This window comes from Schistocerca cancellata, chromosome 1 (assembly GCF_023864275.1).
Source record: "Schistocerca cancellata isolate TAMUIC-IGC-003103 chromosome 1, iqSchCanc2.1, whole genome shotgun sequence".
Lineage (NCBI taxonomy): Eukaryota > Metazoa > Arthropoda > Insecta > Orthoptera > Acrididae > Schistocerca > Schistocerca cancellata.
Window position 1 is genome coordinate 145,527,060 of NC_064626.1, and position 17,261 is coordinate 145,544,320.

The window sequence follows — 17,261 nt, forward strand, 5'->3', positions numbered from 1 at the left end:
TTTCTAGTATCAAACACTGGAGTTTGTTGAGTATTTTGTAATGCTCCAGAGACAATCAACAATCCCGTAAAGAAACGCGCCGCTCTTCATTTGATCTTCTCTATCTTTTCTACCAATCCTAGCCGGTAAGGGTCCCAGAATGATGAAAAATACTCAATAATCTCTAGAACAAGAGTGTTGTAACCCACTTGATTCGTGGACGAGCAACTTTCCTTAAGATTCTTCCTGTGAATCTCAGCCTGGTATTTGTTTTTCCTTCGATTGGTTTTATGTGGTCATTGCACTTAAAGCCTCTCTGGACAGTTACTCCTAGGTATTTTACGGTGGTTATTGTTTCCAGCAGTTTGTCATCAACAGTGTAGTTTTACAGTAGTGGTTTTCTTCTCCTTCGTATGCACAACATGTTACATTTACTTACGTTTAGTATCAGTTCCAGGGCCTCCACCATTCATCAACCATTTTGCAAATTTATACTGTGTTCTGGCGTTGTTACTTTGTTATGGACAGCTGCGTCATCTACGAACATTCTTAAAGAGCTTCTGATGCTTTCTACTAGATCATTTTATACACTGTAAACCGTAACGGTTTTTGCGGTACTCCGAATATAACTTTCACGTTTATCGATTTTGTTCCGCTAAGACTGACGCGTTTCTTTCTGTCTGCAAGGAAGTCTTTAAACCAGTCGCAAATCTGGTCCGATACTCGGCAGGCTCGTACTTTTTGACAAAACGACAGCGCCTTCTTGAAGTCTACAAATACGGCATCAACCAGAGCGCTGTTTTTTACAGCTCTATGGATCCCATGGGGCAACAGAGCGAGCTGAGTGACGCAAATCTCTGTTTGCGTATTGCCTACTGATTTTTATACAGGAAATTTTCGTTCTCCAAAAGCGTCATAATTCTTGAATATAAAACATGCGCCATAATTCTATAATAGACTGACGTCAACTATGAAGGCCAACAGTTATGTATAACTATCCTATGATCCATCTTGAAATTAACATTCACTCACTGCTGATCCGTTGTGGACACGGGACAGCAGCTTGTCAGATATTTATCGAAGAAAAGTCGCCAAACAGCTCTATATAACAGAAGTTACTTTAGAGAAACAGATAGATCGATACATGCATAACTGGAGCCATCAGTCTCTGGATTCCCTGAATTTTTTGTGGAACTTGACAACAGCTTATCTAGTTCCACAAAGAAATCACGGAATCTAAGTGTTGATGACGCCAGTTTTGTATGTATCCATCTATCTGATTCTTTATGCATGGAGTGCGTAGGGGCCTGAAAATTGCATTAATGACATACCGAAACTGGTTATGTAAGTAAAATAACTACTGAAAATATGAGGCTGTTTGGCAACTTTACCTTCGTACATTAATATACCCCATATGTTTTTATTCCAGTTACAGGCCAAGCGCCGTTGCACCGAAGTCTGTTTAGAGATGCTGTACAGAAGTAACATATTTGTTCCAGTAAGTTGCATGTGGTAGTGCCTCCTTTTTTAAAAAATGAAACGATGTAGCTTTCCTCGCTTTTTCTTATTTTCTGACTGTATCATACTTACATACGATGGCTAGATGTGTTAGAACAGCTTTTGTACTCGCGTCTTGAATATGATCATCATATAATTACTGTCACATCTTTTGTCCACATTCCCATGATCATTTGCGCCATCGCAATGTAGATTCTTGGGAAACTATTTCATTCGGTAGTCGTCGACCTCAGTTATCTTCTCTCCATCTGCAGAGGATGTTGTCTAGCCTGGGTGGCAGCATGATGTCTTATGGTTGAATGCCTCGTGAAGTCCTCCTTGGCCTTCCTGGATGCTGCGGCTGCAGATCGTCTAATTGCCAAGTGTTTTAGACTGTCGCCTGTAACTGGAAGGTAGACATATACAACAAATATGTCTGATCTAAATTTACTGTACCAGTAAAACACCGGTCCGAAGTAAGTGAAGGCCAAAAGGCATAATTTATTTGTTTATTTATTTATTCTTCAAAATTACAGCCTGTTGTCTGGAAAGTTAAAATAGGACATACAAATCACATTTCCCTGGATGGTAATAAATTATGTTGTAATTATTTCTCTTACGTAATTAAAATATATACTACAACTACATCTACTACTACACTTCTACTACTACAAAACTACATTAAATCTTTACCCAGCTACTAATCTACTACCAACACTACAGAATTGGTTCTCTGTTTGTACATTTTGGTTTGGTACATTTAACTTGCAGATCGTCGTCTCCGCTACTGGCTCCGCCCTCACACTATCACGGTCAATAGCCATTGTCTGCTGGATTCCATGGCCGTCGGGTAGCACGTCAGCAGTGTTTCCCCTATAGTAAGAAATTCCACCCACCACTGTTACGTCTTTTGTCCACATTTCCATGATCATTTGCACCAACGCAATGTAGATTCTTGGGAAACTGTTTCATTCGGTAGTCGCCGACCTCAGTTATCTTCTTTTCATCTGCCAAGGATGTTGTCTAGACTAGGTAGCAGCATGATGACTTATGGTTGAATGCCTCGTGAAGCCTTCCTTGGCCTTCCTGGATACTGCGGCCTTCCTGGATACTGCGTCCAAGATGCACCTGATCGACTCACTCCATAGTGCTGCTTTACTTAATACCCGACGTCCGTTACCGGCTGCATTGTCATAGAGCATGCAGTCCCACACTGTGTGTTCTGGTGTGCCCACACTGCCGCAGGCGCAGGTACCGTCCATCTGTGATCTGATTTTGTACAGATACGTGACATAAGGGCCATGGCCCCCAGATAATATATCAGTCCACTCAATGGTTTAAGGGGCTCCGGAAAGGCTCAAAATCATCAAAAGTTCAATTTTTACTTTTTTGCGTTTTTTGAATCTGCAGACTATTACCTTTTAATAGATATATAATTTATTCAATTCCGAAGATTACAACTATTTTCAATTTTTTTTTAATGTGTTCTACATGGGCGTGTCCCCACTGTGGCGCTGTTAAACTGCTGTCAAATGGTGTTATTATTAACGTCCGTGATCATCAGGTACATTTTAGTGATGTGAGATAAAGTATGTGTTGTGGCTAACCTGTGATGGTTCAATATATATCGCTGGTGTGATTGTCGATTGTTTCATGTTTATTTACTCTGTCGTTATCTCGAAAATATTCGTAAATAATTCTGTTTCTTGAGTCTCTGTTTTGTTGAAGTATAATAATGAGTAAAAGTAAAGTTATTGGAAATCCTCTGAAGGCTTTTAAGAAAAGGAGAAATGTTGGAAAGCCAAAGGTATGTGTTATTACTGTAAATAATAACATTCTAACATGGTACGAGCGATGCTTGCTTTAGACAAGGAACGCCTTCGGGCTGCAGACAGGGCTGTAAAGAGTCTAGAAATACAAGCAAGAGTAAACAGGAGGAGGAACAAGAGGAAGCTGGAGGAGGAGTTTGCAGAGGATGAAGATAATCCATCCTATGGACCTGGAATGCACTAAAAAGTTAAACCAATCTTTGTCGCTCGATTCCCAAAACTTTTATTTTCTCATACTAATTACATGTTTTCTAAGGATCTTCCAAACATATTTGTTTCAAACTTTCAGTAAATGTTACACAGTACCTTCTGCATAATTTAACACAGCCTTTTTCCAAAAAACTGTATATTTTTGAATATATAAATAAAAAATTGCAAAAAAATTTTGTGAATTTTCATTACAATTGAAAAAAAAAATCATTTTTAATAACTGAACTAAAATTTTGTAAAATCCCTGTGTTAAGTTGTAGCCCATATTCCAATAAATAATCTGTAAAAAGTTCAACTTCCTACCTCAAATACTTTGTGAGGAAAGATGTAATTTATAAGCGTTATTTTAACATTGCAAGTATAGGGCATTCCGGAGCCCCTTAAGAAATCTCATTTTTAACTCACCCTGATGTTAGGGTGTAATCCGTACGTTCTCCTGCCTGCGCCTGAACTGTCCTTCTCATTTTGCCACAGTTGTAATATGCGATCTCTTATTGCCTACTTCGACTTAGTCTCAGTTCCGAGCACCCTTCCTAATTCCATATGACTGATGACTGCATTTCTTTAACTAGTAAAGGCATTAATCAAACGAGGTTGGACACACAGCAAATACCGCTGCAGAGCGCTGACGGCGCGCCGTGTGTTGCAGCTGTGGCTGACGCTGGCCGAGCGGCACCTGGCGGCCCGCGGCGTGGACTGGGCGCGCGCCCACCGCCTCTGCTTCAACGAGTGGAGCAACCCGGACGACGAGGAGCTGGGCGTCCAGATCGTCAAGGTAGGCCGCACTGCGGCGCACGCTGCAACGCTCAACAGGTTGCCGCCACTGCAGGCGGAGGCGCGCTCGCCATAGCTCACACATTGTCGCCACCTGCTGGTCCATAGGCACTTCCAGCTGCGTAACCTAGAGTACGGTTTAAGTGATTTTCCGTTATGCCCTACCGACAACGTTGTCCTTTTCTGCGAAAGGCGTGTAGCGCTACGTTTAGCTGTACACTGAAAAGCTTTTCCCTGCAGCAAATGAAAACCACAACAAACTGCGCGCCCTCCCATTGCTGTTTTCCGCAGCCCTCCGTAAGCTCCTCGTGATTCTTCATTACATGTAAGATTCGGCGTTTAGTGGAATGTTTCTGGGAATCAGTTAATTTTCTCATGAGTGGTACTAACGACCGATCAAAATTTTTTTTTCTTCGTAAAGGCCGCCGTAAACGATCAGTTTGCCGAACTAAACATTCTTGCCAAATATTTGATTGTGTACGGAGCAGTTTGACGTGATGGTCAAGCACAGATCGTGTTTGAGGTGTCTGAGAGAAATTTTGATTGACAGAAAGTTTGACAAGGTGGCGGACGTTGTTTGTGTTGACGTTTCGGCGCATATGTTTAGTGAAAAATTATTTTATTACAATTCATCTCACAGTATTGTGAGTTTCCGTTACTATGAAAACTACGATCAAGTATAACAACAAAACAGCACTGACAATTACCAAAATCATAGAGGTATCACATCTTTCCCAGCCATATATTACGCATGAAGAGGTTATGAACAAAATCAACATTTTACGAATACAGTGACATACAAGTTATCCGGTTCTTCCACGGACGAAGCGGGTTATAAGTTCCCACGTTGCGGCCTTTTAATGACTTGTTATTAGAGGACCAAGCAGAAGAAAAATGGCTCTGAGCACTATGGGACTTAACTTTGTGGTCATCAGTCCCCTAGAACTTAGAACTACTTATACCTAACTAACCTAAGGACACCACACACATCCATGCCCGAGGCAGGATTCGAACCTGCGACCGTAGCAGTCCCGCGGTTCCGGACGGCGCGCCTAGAACCACTAGACCACCGCGGCCGGCCCAAGCAGAAGAGAACAAATTTTTGCGTACTTTTTCAATGTGAGGGTGAAGTAACGCTAAACAAGTTGTTAAACGTTTCACTGTCCATCCGCAGAAAGCTGATGTAATGATCAGGTTCTGAGTGAAACATTTCCGTGGACAGGTTTCCAGTTCCATATATCTTATTGTGAACCATACCCTGGACCAGCGTCTTGTTCTTTTCTTCTTTAAACACAGTGCTAGAGGCAATGTTAGAAATCCTTCGTCTGCATTTGTTACCGTTCCCACTATTTCCAAATTACAGCATAAAGGAAAAGTGTCTGCTGCAAAAGTAAGGGCAAATTGACGAGCTTTCTTAGTAAGTGTACGGGCTTGTTTGACACATCCGTGGCTATATAATACCAAACGTAACAGACTATTACGCTCTTTTAGAAGGTTGTTATACGTTTTAAAAAATTTCACTGTCCATTCGAACAAAGCTGATGTAATCAGCGAGTTTGTAGAGCAATATTTCCTTTTGCATATTTTCATCGGTAAATTTCTCATTTTAAGCCATTCCTTAAACTAGAATATTCATCTTCTTCTTCTTCTTTTTCTTCTTTAAACACAGTGCCAAAGTCAATGCCAAGACTGCTTTGCTTGCATTTGTAACCGTACTCACTATGCTCAAAATACACATGAACACTAATTGCTTCAAAGTGGGGTTAAACTGACAAACATTGTTTGAACGTGTAGAGGCTTGCTTCGCAAACTCATGGCTAGATAAGAGCAATTTTGTCAAACCAAGTTAAATCGTTTACGGGGGCGTTAAGTTTCGTGCTTGTAGTACGTTGTCTAGGATTTGTAGCTATATCAGATTCTGTATTAGCAGTTTATGTTTCTGTCCTTCATTGCTGGTCGTGCTACTTACTGCGCCTCGATATTCCATCAATGGCACTAAAAATCACGACCTGTTTAATGCAAGAAAAAAGTATAATTCACATTTTGAAGATGAAATTTATGTGTGTATTTTCCCAAGTCGCAACACTTCGATAACAGGACTGATCAACAGCTGACATGGCACTAAAAACAGTTTTGAAAGTTCTTTCCCATTAGGAGTTGGTTCTCTGCTGTGGTAATACGACTGCGCATTTGTGAATTTCAGTTATCAGAAGGAATGTAAATTGCTGATTTTGTGAATGAAAACGTTTTATTACGAGTACACGCTATTTCTTTCATTAACAACTAATTTATGCAATATTTATAAAACATACCCTAATTCTTTTTGTTCCTCTCTCATTGCATATATTTGAGCTACCCACTGTAGCCAATTCTTTTCCGAGGTTTCTGTCACTGTACTTTTTCAGTGATTTATTTCAGAAAGTTGCATTTTCTCAAACTTTCGTAATTACCACTCCGCGCCGCGAGCAAAATGTTACTGATCGCGTTTACATCACCACTGCGACATACAGATGAGTACGATGGAATGAATAGCAATGAGCTACAAAATAGCGGAGAAACAAAATAACAGCATATCCACCACGCGACAAAATACCGCTATGAGCGCCTAGCTTTAAGGTTTAGGACTTTGGAACATAAATTTGTATCTCCGCAACGTAGGTTAATGACTTGATAAAAGAGGTGTTTAATGGGCCACCAGTATCTTAGTTTTAGAGTTTCGCTCCACTGGGGCGCGCTGCTCAAATCGTCTACACTTGTTACTTTGCCTCCTTACATACTCATAAGCGGCGACGGATACAGAATCCTTGCAAGGCCAATTCTCTACAATTTTGGCGCCTCACCACACGTTCATGTGTTCTCCCGGCCACTAGTTATAGTGATGTATACATAAGGCGGGTGGAGGGCCAGCAACGCGCAGTAAGAACTGGCAGTGTACCCACTACTTAATAGAACCATTCTGGTCGCGTCTGACTGTAGCCTGTACTTTGGGGAATATGTGGAACAGTCAATATTGACTTTTATATTACGTGTAGTTTAGGGTTGGCATTGTTACTTAGCCCTGGAGTGATATTTATGGGTACCATAAAGCAAACACAAAAAGTATTATGGTAATAAGTGATAGATGAATCATCAACGGGGAGTCAGACCGGAAATAGTTCCCATGTGAACATTACCCCAGTGATACCATTTACTACGGCAGTGTACAGCTGAAGAATGTGGTGTGTGACAAACAGAAAGAAAGAGAGAGGGCAGAGAGGGAGGCGAGAAGTCTGGGGAGAGCGCCTTGGTGCCGCCACAAAATATTATCCGTCTCTGCACGTATCACACGCCCACCTTCTTACTTCCACACCACTATAGCGCTAGCTGTCCACCGGAGCTCCATTAATCAGTATGTTGTCACTAACTTCTCATTACTTTCGGAGCAAGTGGCCTCTTATCACTAAGAAGATCAACGATTTTTGGGGGCACACGTATTTCGATTGCCTCCTTAATGATATTGTCCAAGAAACCACTCGCTAAACAGATGACATTCATCTTCTCGAAATCGAATAAATGTTCCTCCGTTAAGCTGAGCTCAAACGCACAAAGACTCAGCACTTAGTCTGTTCGAGGTATAAGACTTACCGTAATCATAGGAAATGCGGTAGACCACAGATGTACAGAGTTGGTAGTTTTTTTTTTCTCTCATGCTGCTCAAACGATTTCTTACTTTGACCGGTGATCAGAAGATGGGCTTGATTTCATTTTTGTTTAAAATTTGGTCGATTCCTGCACAGACCGAATCTCATTCTGCACACAATCATAGTGCTAGATGGACTGCCAGTAAAAATACAAAACTAACGAGTGATTCCTTCAACTAATTTCATGGTATTTTTTACAACTGCTTTCTGTAATTCTCGGTAGTTCCTGTTCGTCAGCACGTGAGGTCCTCCTGGTCTTTGATTAGCTGTGGTTTTTCCTTCGCAGCGATTGCTACGGTCGCAGGTTCGAATCCTGCCTGGGGCATGGATGTGTGTGATGTCCTTAGGTTAGTTAGGTTTAAGTAGTTCTAAGTTCTAGGGGCTGATGACCTCTGAAGTTAAGTACCATAGTGCTCAGAGCCATTTGAACCGTTTGTCCGTTCGCATTTCAACTTCACAGTCGCATAACCAACAGTAGACTAGGTTACCTTTAGAAGGGTTGAAATGTCCCTAACGAATTTCTTACGCAGATGACGTCCATTGTTACACAGGTGGCATCCAACGACTAGCCCACGGTCAAAGTTATTGAGCTCTCCTGACAGACTCATTCTGCTTCTCTACTTTTATACTGCATGTCCGCATCTCGTGACATCTGGTTGTGAGTTCTACATAAAAGAAGGGTGTCCAGATATTTTTATCAGGTACAGCATCCAGTGGAAGAAGTTGTCTTTTTCAGATCTTCCAGCTCCATCGGTAAGTTTTCCTCGTCACATACAATGCCTAGGTGTCCCCCTACGCATTTGCGTCGTTAGACATTGAAATTGTTGTTCTCGATAATGGTACCTCATCACTGACAGATACAGGTCCGTGTGAGAGGGTTTTCTGTTCACCCCCACGTCCTAGAGTGCGACCATTTTAGAGTGTTTATGTTGCCACTTTGCTGCTGTCGCGGCAACGATGAATCAAACCAACTGCCTCTTGTTGGTTCATTTAACCTCCATCATCGCTGCGTGCCCCGCTGCTAGCTATGATGGCGAAGATATCAAGCTTGTTTCTTTCTCGTGCTGCAACCGTCTCCGTATGTCCTGAAACTTGAGCCGTGATTGGCTGATTCAAGGTCGCTCTAGCAGTGCTGGTGCTGGTCTCCAAGGGTTTATTGCTGCCTCGGTCACCTCATGGTCGTTCTAATGTGAGTCTAGATTTTCGAATCCGACGCAAAACTGACATTTAATTCTAACGTTCCGTCCCTGCTAACGACGATGGTACACACAAATTGCGTCGCGATTCAATACATTGTCGTCCAGCCGACTTGTCTCCAAGGGTTTATTGCTGCCTCGGTCACCTTATGGTCGTTCTCCTGTGAGTCTAGATTTTCGAATCCGACGCAAAACTGGCTCGCTGCGAGCAGCGAGGCTGCAGCGTAAATGCAACAAAGCTACCAGGTAGCAACAATGTGCGATGTGCCAGCGGCGAGCAGCAGGGTGCCACCAGCGAGGAATCGAGGAGGCAGCATAAACGTACCTCTGCTGGCCCATGCGGTCACAGGCTAGTTTGCCGCCGCGCGGGGTAGCCGCGCGGTTTAGGTCGTCTTGTCACGGTTCGTACGCCTCCCCTCGTCGGAGGTTCGAGTCCTCCCTCGGGCATGGGTGTGTGTGTTGTCCATAGCCTAAGTTAGTTTAAGCTAGGTTAAATAGTGTGTAGGCTTAGGGACCGATGACCTCAGCAGTTTGGTCCCATTAGACCTTACCACAAATTTCCAAATTGATAGCTTGCCTGACCCAGTGGGCAGGCTGGTGAGACGAGTGTAGCCCGCAGTGGGCGACTACAGCAGGCCAGACCGTCGAGTCAGTTCGTTCACTAACCGGTTGGACTGTGCGCACTGCACATGGAGTCGCCACTACAGATCGTCTACTCTAATGCGGCGTACTTTGCGTCAGTCTCCGACACGCTAATCTTTACGGGAGGAAAATCTGAATCAGAGGTCGTGTATTACATGACTCCTACTGTGCACGAATAGGCTCTTAAGGCGCAAATCCAACTAGACAACAGTTGGGAAGCATCGGCATGCGGCTATTTGCATGCTACAAGGAGCAATTCGAGCATGGCGACACATGGCAACACGCCGCATGCGGCATTGTATCATGGTGCACTAGGCAAATTGTTGCCAGTCCCGTGCACCACCTACGATAAGAAACGACGTGATGGAGACATCTCACCAGCCGTCCAGCAGTCAGAGGATCCGTGCGGCTTGTTAATTGCGACGTGGGGAGGACAACCCACAAAAAAGCTTTATTTATTGAAGATTATCATTGTTCTTTCGAGTTATGAGACTTTAAAAATAAATCAGCAAATTTAATGCACTTCTGTAGTGGCCTACTACTTTCTCTCACAGTGATCCTCAAACATAGGGTATTTTTAAGGTTCCACACCTAGTTAGTAAAGACGGAATCGTTATGGAGTCACATTGCTGTCTGTCTGTCTGTCTGTCTGCTTGTCTGACTGTTAAAAACCATTTTTCTGAGGAGCAGGTAGACAAACAGAGTTGAAATTTATGCTGCATGTTAAGGTCTGCAGTCTCTGAACCGAAGCATCAAAGTCAACGAAATCAAAAGATATGGCCATCAATGTCACATCTTTTGATATTCAAAAATGCTCTCATCAGTACCTATATGATACTTCCAGTTGATCTGGAATCATGAAATTTGGCAAGTAATAAGGCTTCACGGTACAGATAGAGGGAAAAAAATGTGAAAACTATTGAAATATAATTTTATCAGACAAAAAATTATCGTTTATTATATTATCGTCTGGCCGTCTGTTAAGATCCTTTTTTCTCGGGGATGTGTTGACGTATTAATTTGAAGTTCACATCACACACCAAGGTCTAAGGTATCTTCGTATTGCAATAAATTTAAGCTTCTAAACCAGTCAAATCAAATGATACAGCCATTTATATAATATAATTTAATACTCAAAAACTCTCTCTTGAAAACTCTAGCCTACTTTCCTTTCACCTAGAATCATGAAATTTGGAAAGAAGAAAGGTTTCGAAATGCAAGTAAGGATGAAATCCGAAAATTGTTAATTTGTTAATATCTCACACAAAAAATTATTTTGTTATTTGTTATCCAACTGCCTGTCTGAAGAACGAGTTGACATATCAAGTTAAAATTTGTGTCACATACTAATGTCTGTAGTTCCTTGGCGGTATAGTAAATGTAAGCTTCTAAGTCGGCTAAATCCAAAGATTCGGCCATTTATGTCGCATATTTTGATACTTGCAAACTCACTCTGCAAAACGTATGGTGTACTTCCCGTTGACCTAGAATCATGAAATTTGGCAAGACGCAAGGTTTCACAGTACCTTGTCCTTAGCGAACAGACACAGTTCCATTATTCACCCTTACTAAAGCAACAACAGCCACTTACTATAGCCGTCAACATTAAATAATAAGATCGTTATAACTGATCCACATCCACATTCCATAGACCTATTTTTCCCGTGCCCCTCCCTTGTGTCGACCTGTTCGTCACATTCGCCAATTTGTCCATTTCTTCACTTGTACAAATATTTGTCTTAGGCATTCATATATTTTTAATATTTAAATATACTATAATATAATATTTATTTGTACAGATTTTCTCTGAGTATTACATCATGCTTGTGTTTTGATATCAATATACTCATAAAATATCACATATTTGTACAACAATCTTTGTACAGCTATGAACTCTCTCTGAAATTTTATGGACTATCTGTTAGGTTTACGTTATCTAACGATGGCCTAAGAATCCGAAATCCGGTTCGTAACGAACTACAAATATTGTTGTGGAGCCTTAATTCTGTGTATTCCAATTTTTAATATGTCTTATCTTCTTCCAAGAATTGACGGAATATTCCTTAAAATCGTCGAGATTCTCGATTCCCGGGCTCAATGAACTGCTATATATGTAAATAAGTTTGCACAGAACCCTCGGAACGAGAGACAATTTTTTATTGACAGATTACATAAAAAAATTTATAGTTCCGTTCAGAGTTTCCAGTTCGTCACATTATAAAAATTGCTATCATCACTTGTGATCTTCTAATGATCCTGTGTGTGATGTATAGTAACACACAAATTTAACTCGTAATACATTTGCTTATGAACCTGATCTTTGTGGTCTGTGTTGCATATTTTCCATCCCAGTATCATTCTCAATTCCCAAAATAAACAGTTGCACTGCTTGTGTCGGTGTCAAACGTTCCCTGAGGCGAGTACAATGGTTACAGAGAGGAGCAAAATGAAGAATCATGACATCCTGGCCATCCCTATATATTTCCTGCTTCATCAACAACATTGCCTGATTCATCAACATCATTTGTGTTGCAAAAGCGTGAAACTGAATCATGTAATGAGCTTGTTTGTGAAATTCAGTAATTATATTGAAGCAAATGGATTCAATCATCGTTTGTTCAAAGCGTTTCTGAACGATGTCGATCGTGAATATGGAGATTTGCCTTATCGCTGTGATGTTCGCTTCGACACTGGTGCTAAAGTTCTGGAGCACTTCACGGAACTGTGCCAAGAAATATCGTTATTCAAAGAAATGAAGAGAGAAAGTGTGCCTGAACTGTCGGATGATAGGTGGATTTGTGATTTAACTTTTTTGTTTGCTGTTACTGGGTGTCTGCGCGACTTGTGTGTGTCACTTAAAGGGAAGGATATTCTCATCATCCATTTCTGTAACAAAATCAAGGCATTCAAGATGACACTGTCAATACTGTCAATATAGGAAAGGGGAAGGCATCTGGACGCTGGAAACGTCTCTTACTTTCCGAAACTGTCAGCGTAAACAAATTTTGGCATTGCGGCAGATTTTGGAGAGCACACAAACCTTTTAAGAATATCGCGTACTGAATTTGAAACACGATTCTCTGATTTTCGCGCTTGGAAAGAGATTTAGGAGCTTCTGCTATTCTGTACTCTGTGGACGTCAATTCTGTAAGCCACCCTCTCCAAGTGATAAATCTTCAGTGAAATTCAGAATTGACAGATATCAAAGCATAGGACTTTAAGTGACTGTTACAGACTTTTGTTCTTTAGGTCCAGCAGAGCAAAATGTTTTCTAATGACATAATTATTACGAATTTCAGCCGGGAACACTTCGCCTTAAATGGATATTTCTTATAAATATTTCACGATGAGCACATTTCGACATATTGCCATCATCAGCTGTTCTGTAAATGCGTAAGTAAGCGATGGTCTTAACATAACAGTCTGTAACAACGATCAGAAAAGTTATAATACATTGTTAGCTGTTTTAACCTTACATGTAATATCGTTGCTGTCATGCCTCGTCTTTCTTAAAATTGTTAGTTTATCCTTAGATGTGAATGTAAATACATACTAAATACGAAAGTCAATGGATGATGGCAAGCTGGAAGGCAAAACTATGAAAACGAGTAACAAGGAAAATATAAGGAATTAATCCACTTTTGTTTTCTATTACTGCTCTCTACATCTATTTACTTTTGTGTGTGTAGAAGGGAGTATTCATTAACATACTTGAGGAAATAGATATATATTGACAGGTATGCAACAATCCTAAAAATTTATTGAAAAGAACCCGATCTAAAACACAGAAAGTACATAGAAAACTTTATTCTCATTACAAATCAAGAAAACGAGCAAAGTAATATAGTAGAGACTTTATATATATATATATATATAGTAGCAGCGGTAACAACATGAAAAGTGTAAAACCGAGACATAACACCAACATCAATCATAGACAATGACAAAATTATTACGAAAAATTAAAATATAAAATAAAAATCTCAAATAAAACTAAAACAATTTACAGACAAAAACATAATTAGAAACAAACCTATAAAAATAATAAAAAACAACTAAATTCCCACAAATCACTTACTTATAACAGTAACTATATAAGCATGTAATATTGCTGATCCAGTGTCATCAAAGATGACAAGAGAAAAATAGCATGCATAAAAACCAACTAAAATCAGATACACATCGAAGGAAAAACTAATAATTCTAAAAAAGGCAAGACATGGCAACAACCATATTACATGTAAGGTAAAAAAGCCTAACTGTGTTATAACTTTTCTGGTTATAGTTATAGCCCATTATATTAAGACCATTACCTACGCACATATTTACAGAGAAGCTGATGATGGTAATATTACGAAATGGGCTCACTGCAAATAATTTACAAAACAAAAACCATTTAAAGAGCAGTGTAGTTCGTTGAAATATTCGCAAATGGAACAGGAAAACGGGGAAACAGCAATGGTACACAAGTACCCTCCGGCACATACCAGACAAGACAGAGAATTAATATTGCACTGTCATCCAATTCTGACCTACGTTTTAAGCCTCTAGCTGATCAGATCAATTGCAGGATTTCTACCGAACATATAGACAGCCGAAAAAGCAATCTAATGAAAACGCATTAAAAATATGGAGAACTATGGAACCTACAAATGAACCTTATAGAGTAAATTCGCCGACAGACAGGAGCCTACAAGATGGAACTGTCCCTTTCCTATTAGACTGCGCTCTATTGGTGAAACAGAGGACACCGAAATTCTTTTCAAATGGGAGCACCCATTTTAACAGCACATTCCTGTTTTAAAGGAAAAATTTATAAGATTTTACGGCGACATGAGACACGAAAACAAATTTATAAACACAAATATTTTCGGTGAGTTTAAATGGACGATTATACCGGCCCAGAGTATGGATACAATCCTCCACGGCAGAGCGAACAACACTCCTGTCCTCTCAGGCGTAGTTTAGATATGGCACGTTCCCACACAATTACGCCACCTACTGGTGGGCGTTTGGATGTTTCTTCTTCTTACAAGAGCCATCACGACTTGATCTTCTCACAAACGAACAACAATCAGATACGATTACTAAATGAGAAACCCGTTTCGTAATATTTCCTTACACACGGTATATAGATGGGTTGACCTATCTTTACAGAAGCAGCTGAAATACTAGTAATGTACTTATTGACTGAGGTGACAAAATTCAATAGATAGCTCTATATATATATATATATATATATATATATATATATATATATATATATATATGTGTGTGTGTGTGTGTGTGTGTGTGTGTGTGTGTGTGTGTGTGTGTGTGTGTGTTTTGTACTCGAGTGCTTCATATGAAAAGGTTTCCAACGTGATTATGGGCGCACGACGAGAATTAGCGAAAGCGAGACGGTAGTTCGAGCTGGCCGCACGGAACACTCTAATTCCAAAACCGTTAGGCAATTCAATATACCAAGAACCACAGTGTGAAGAATGTGCCGAGAATATCAAATTTCAAGCATTACCTCTGACCACGGAAGAGGCAGTGGGCGACGACCTTCGCTTAACGACCGACAGCAGCGGCGTTTGCATAGAGCTGCCTGTGCTAACAGACAAACAACATTGCGTGAAGTAACTGCATAAATCAATGTGGGACGTACGACGAACGTATCCGTTTCAACACTGCGGCGGAATGTGGCGTTAATGGGCTATGGCGGCAGACGACCGGCGCGAGTGCCTTTCCTAACAGATGATCTGGTCAGATGTCTCTTGCTTTCAATTCGTAAGAGTTGATGGTAGCGTTCGACTGTGGCACAGAGCCCACAAAGCCATGGAGCCAAGTTGTCAACAAGGCTTTGTGCAAGCTGGTGGTTCAAAAGATGGTTAAAATGGCTCTAAGCACTGTGGGACTTAACATGTGAGGTCATCAGTCCCCTACACTTAGAACTACTTAAATATGACTACCCTAAGGACATTACAAACATCCATCCCCGAGGCAGGATTCGAACCTGCGACCGTAGCAGCTGCGCGGTTCCGGACTCAAGCGCCTAGAACCGGCCGGTCACAGCGGCCGGCGACTGCTGGTGCCTCCATAATGTTGTGGGCTGTGTTTGCATGAAACAGAATAGGTCCTCTGCTCCAACTGAACCGATCATTGACTGGAAATGGTTATATTCGGCTACTTGGAAACCACCACCAGCCATTCATGTTCACAAACATCGATGTGAGAGGGCAACAGTTGTTTGCGAATGGTTTGAAGAACATCTTGGACAATTCGAGCGAATGATTCCGCCACCCAGATCACCCGACGTGAATCCCATTGAGTATTTATGGGGCATAATCAAGAAGTCAGTTCGTGCACAAAATCCTGCACCGACAACACTTTCGCAGTTATGGCGGCTAGTGAGGCAGCATTTCTACATCGGGCTTCCAGCTACTTTTTGAGTCCATGCCACGTCGAGTTGCTTCAGTATGCCGGACAGAAGAAGGTCCGACACGACATGAGGAGGTGTCCTACGACATCTGTCACCCACGCGGAGTGGCCGCCCGGTTTGAGGTGCTGCGAGGCCCCTCCCGCCGGAGGTTCGAGTCCTCCCTCGGACATGGGTGTGTGTGTTGTCCTTAGCATAAGCTAGTTCAAGTAGTGTGTAAGTCTAGGTACCGATGACCTCAGCAGTTTGGTCCCTTAGGAATTCACATACATGTGTACATTTTCACTTTTGTCAGTTCAGTGATTTTCGAAGCCTGTAATGTTCTTGATGCCAATATGCGGTTTGTTGCATACCGCCGTAGTGATACTACAGTTTTAACGGCAAGGAATATACATACAATAAATAAAGTTGTTATGTGTTTATCTTCATGCTGTGCTGCAGAACATTTTCAATCGCAAACTTTCATTATCCCTTTCTCCCGTGTTTTTCATATCCGTGTGGAATAATGTGTGGCATATTTGTTGGGCCTTGTAGTGCTGCGGGGTTTTAGGTGGACAAACGTATTAAAGTTGCTGCGGGAAAAATCACCATTTTTTCCTGTGTTTTACGTTTCATATTTGGGGAGGCGATGGATGCTGCACGAACTGAATGACTAAAGGAAAAGCATTTTGAAGTGCTTGTTATTCCGGTGAACGGTGTAGTGAGAAAGCGTCCCTGTTTATTAGTGGTTACAATTCAGCAGAGCGCCTTTCTTTGTTTCAGGAGAGAATCGGTGATTGATCCATCATTTATTTACTGTCACGTATTTTATCTGTATAAAACATTCTCGGACTTCTTGGAGGGTCAGTTCAGAGTGGAACCACGAGCTTTCAACGATAAACTCCGTCGTCTTCCTGACGAAAACGGTGAAGGTGATCGCAGACAGCTCGAGGTTTTACCCTGAACTGACGCGGCAAGAATCTGGGAATGTTTTGTACAAGGGTGCCGTCACGAAATACTTTGTTCTCATGAATATAATCTGCTGTACGAATGG

At 41.3% G+C, this 17,261-nt stretch overlaps 1 protein-coding gene across 1 annotated transcript in view; it reads left to right on the forward strand.

Moving 5' to 3' along the window:
• LOC126167178 (uncharacterized) overlaps window positions 1–17,261 on the forward strand; it is a 746,688-nt gene that overhangs the window by 326,365 nt on the left and 403,062 nt on the right. Inside the window, exon 2 of the mRNA XM_049920457.1 lies at window positions 4,165–4,290. Within this exon, the coding sequence (XP_049776414.1) occupies window positions 4,165–4,290 (126 nt within the window). The remainder of the gene's footprint in view (window positions 1–4,164; window positions 4,291–17,261) is intronic.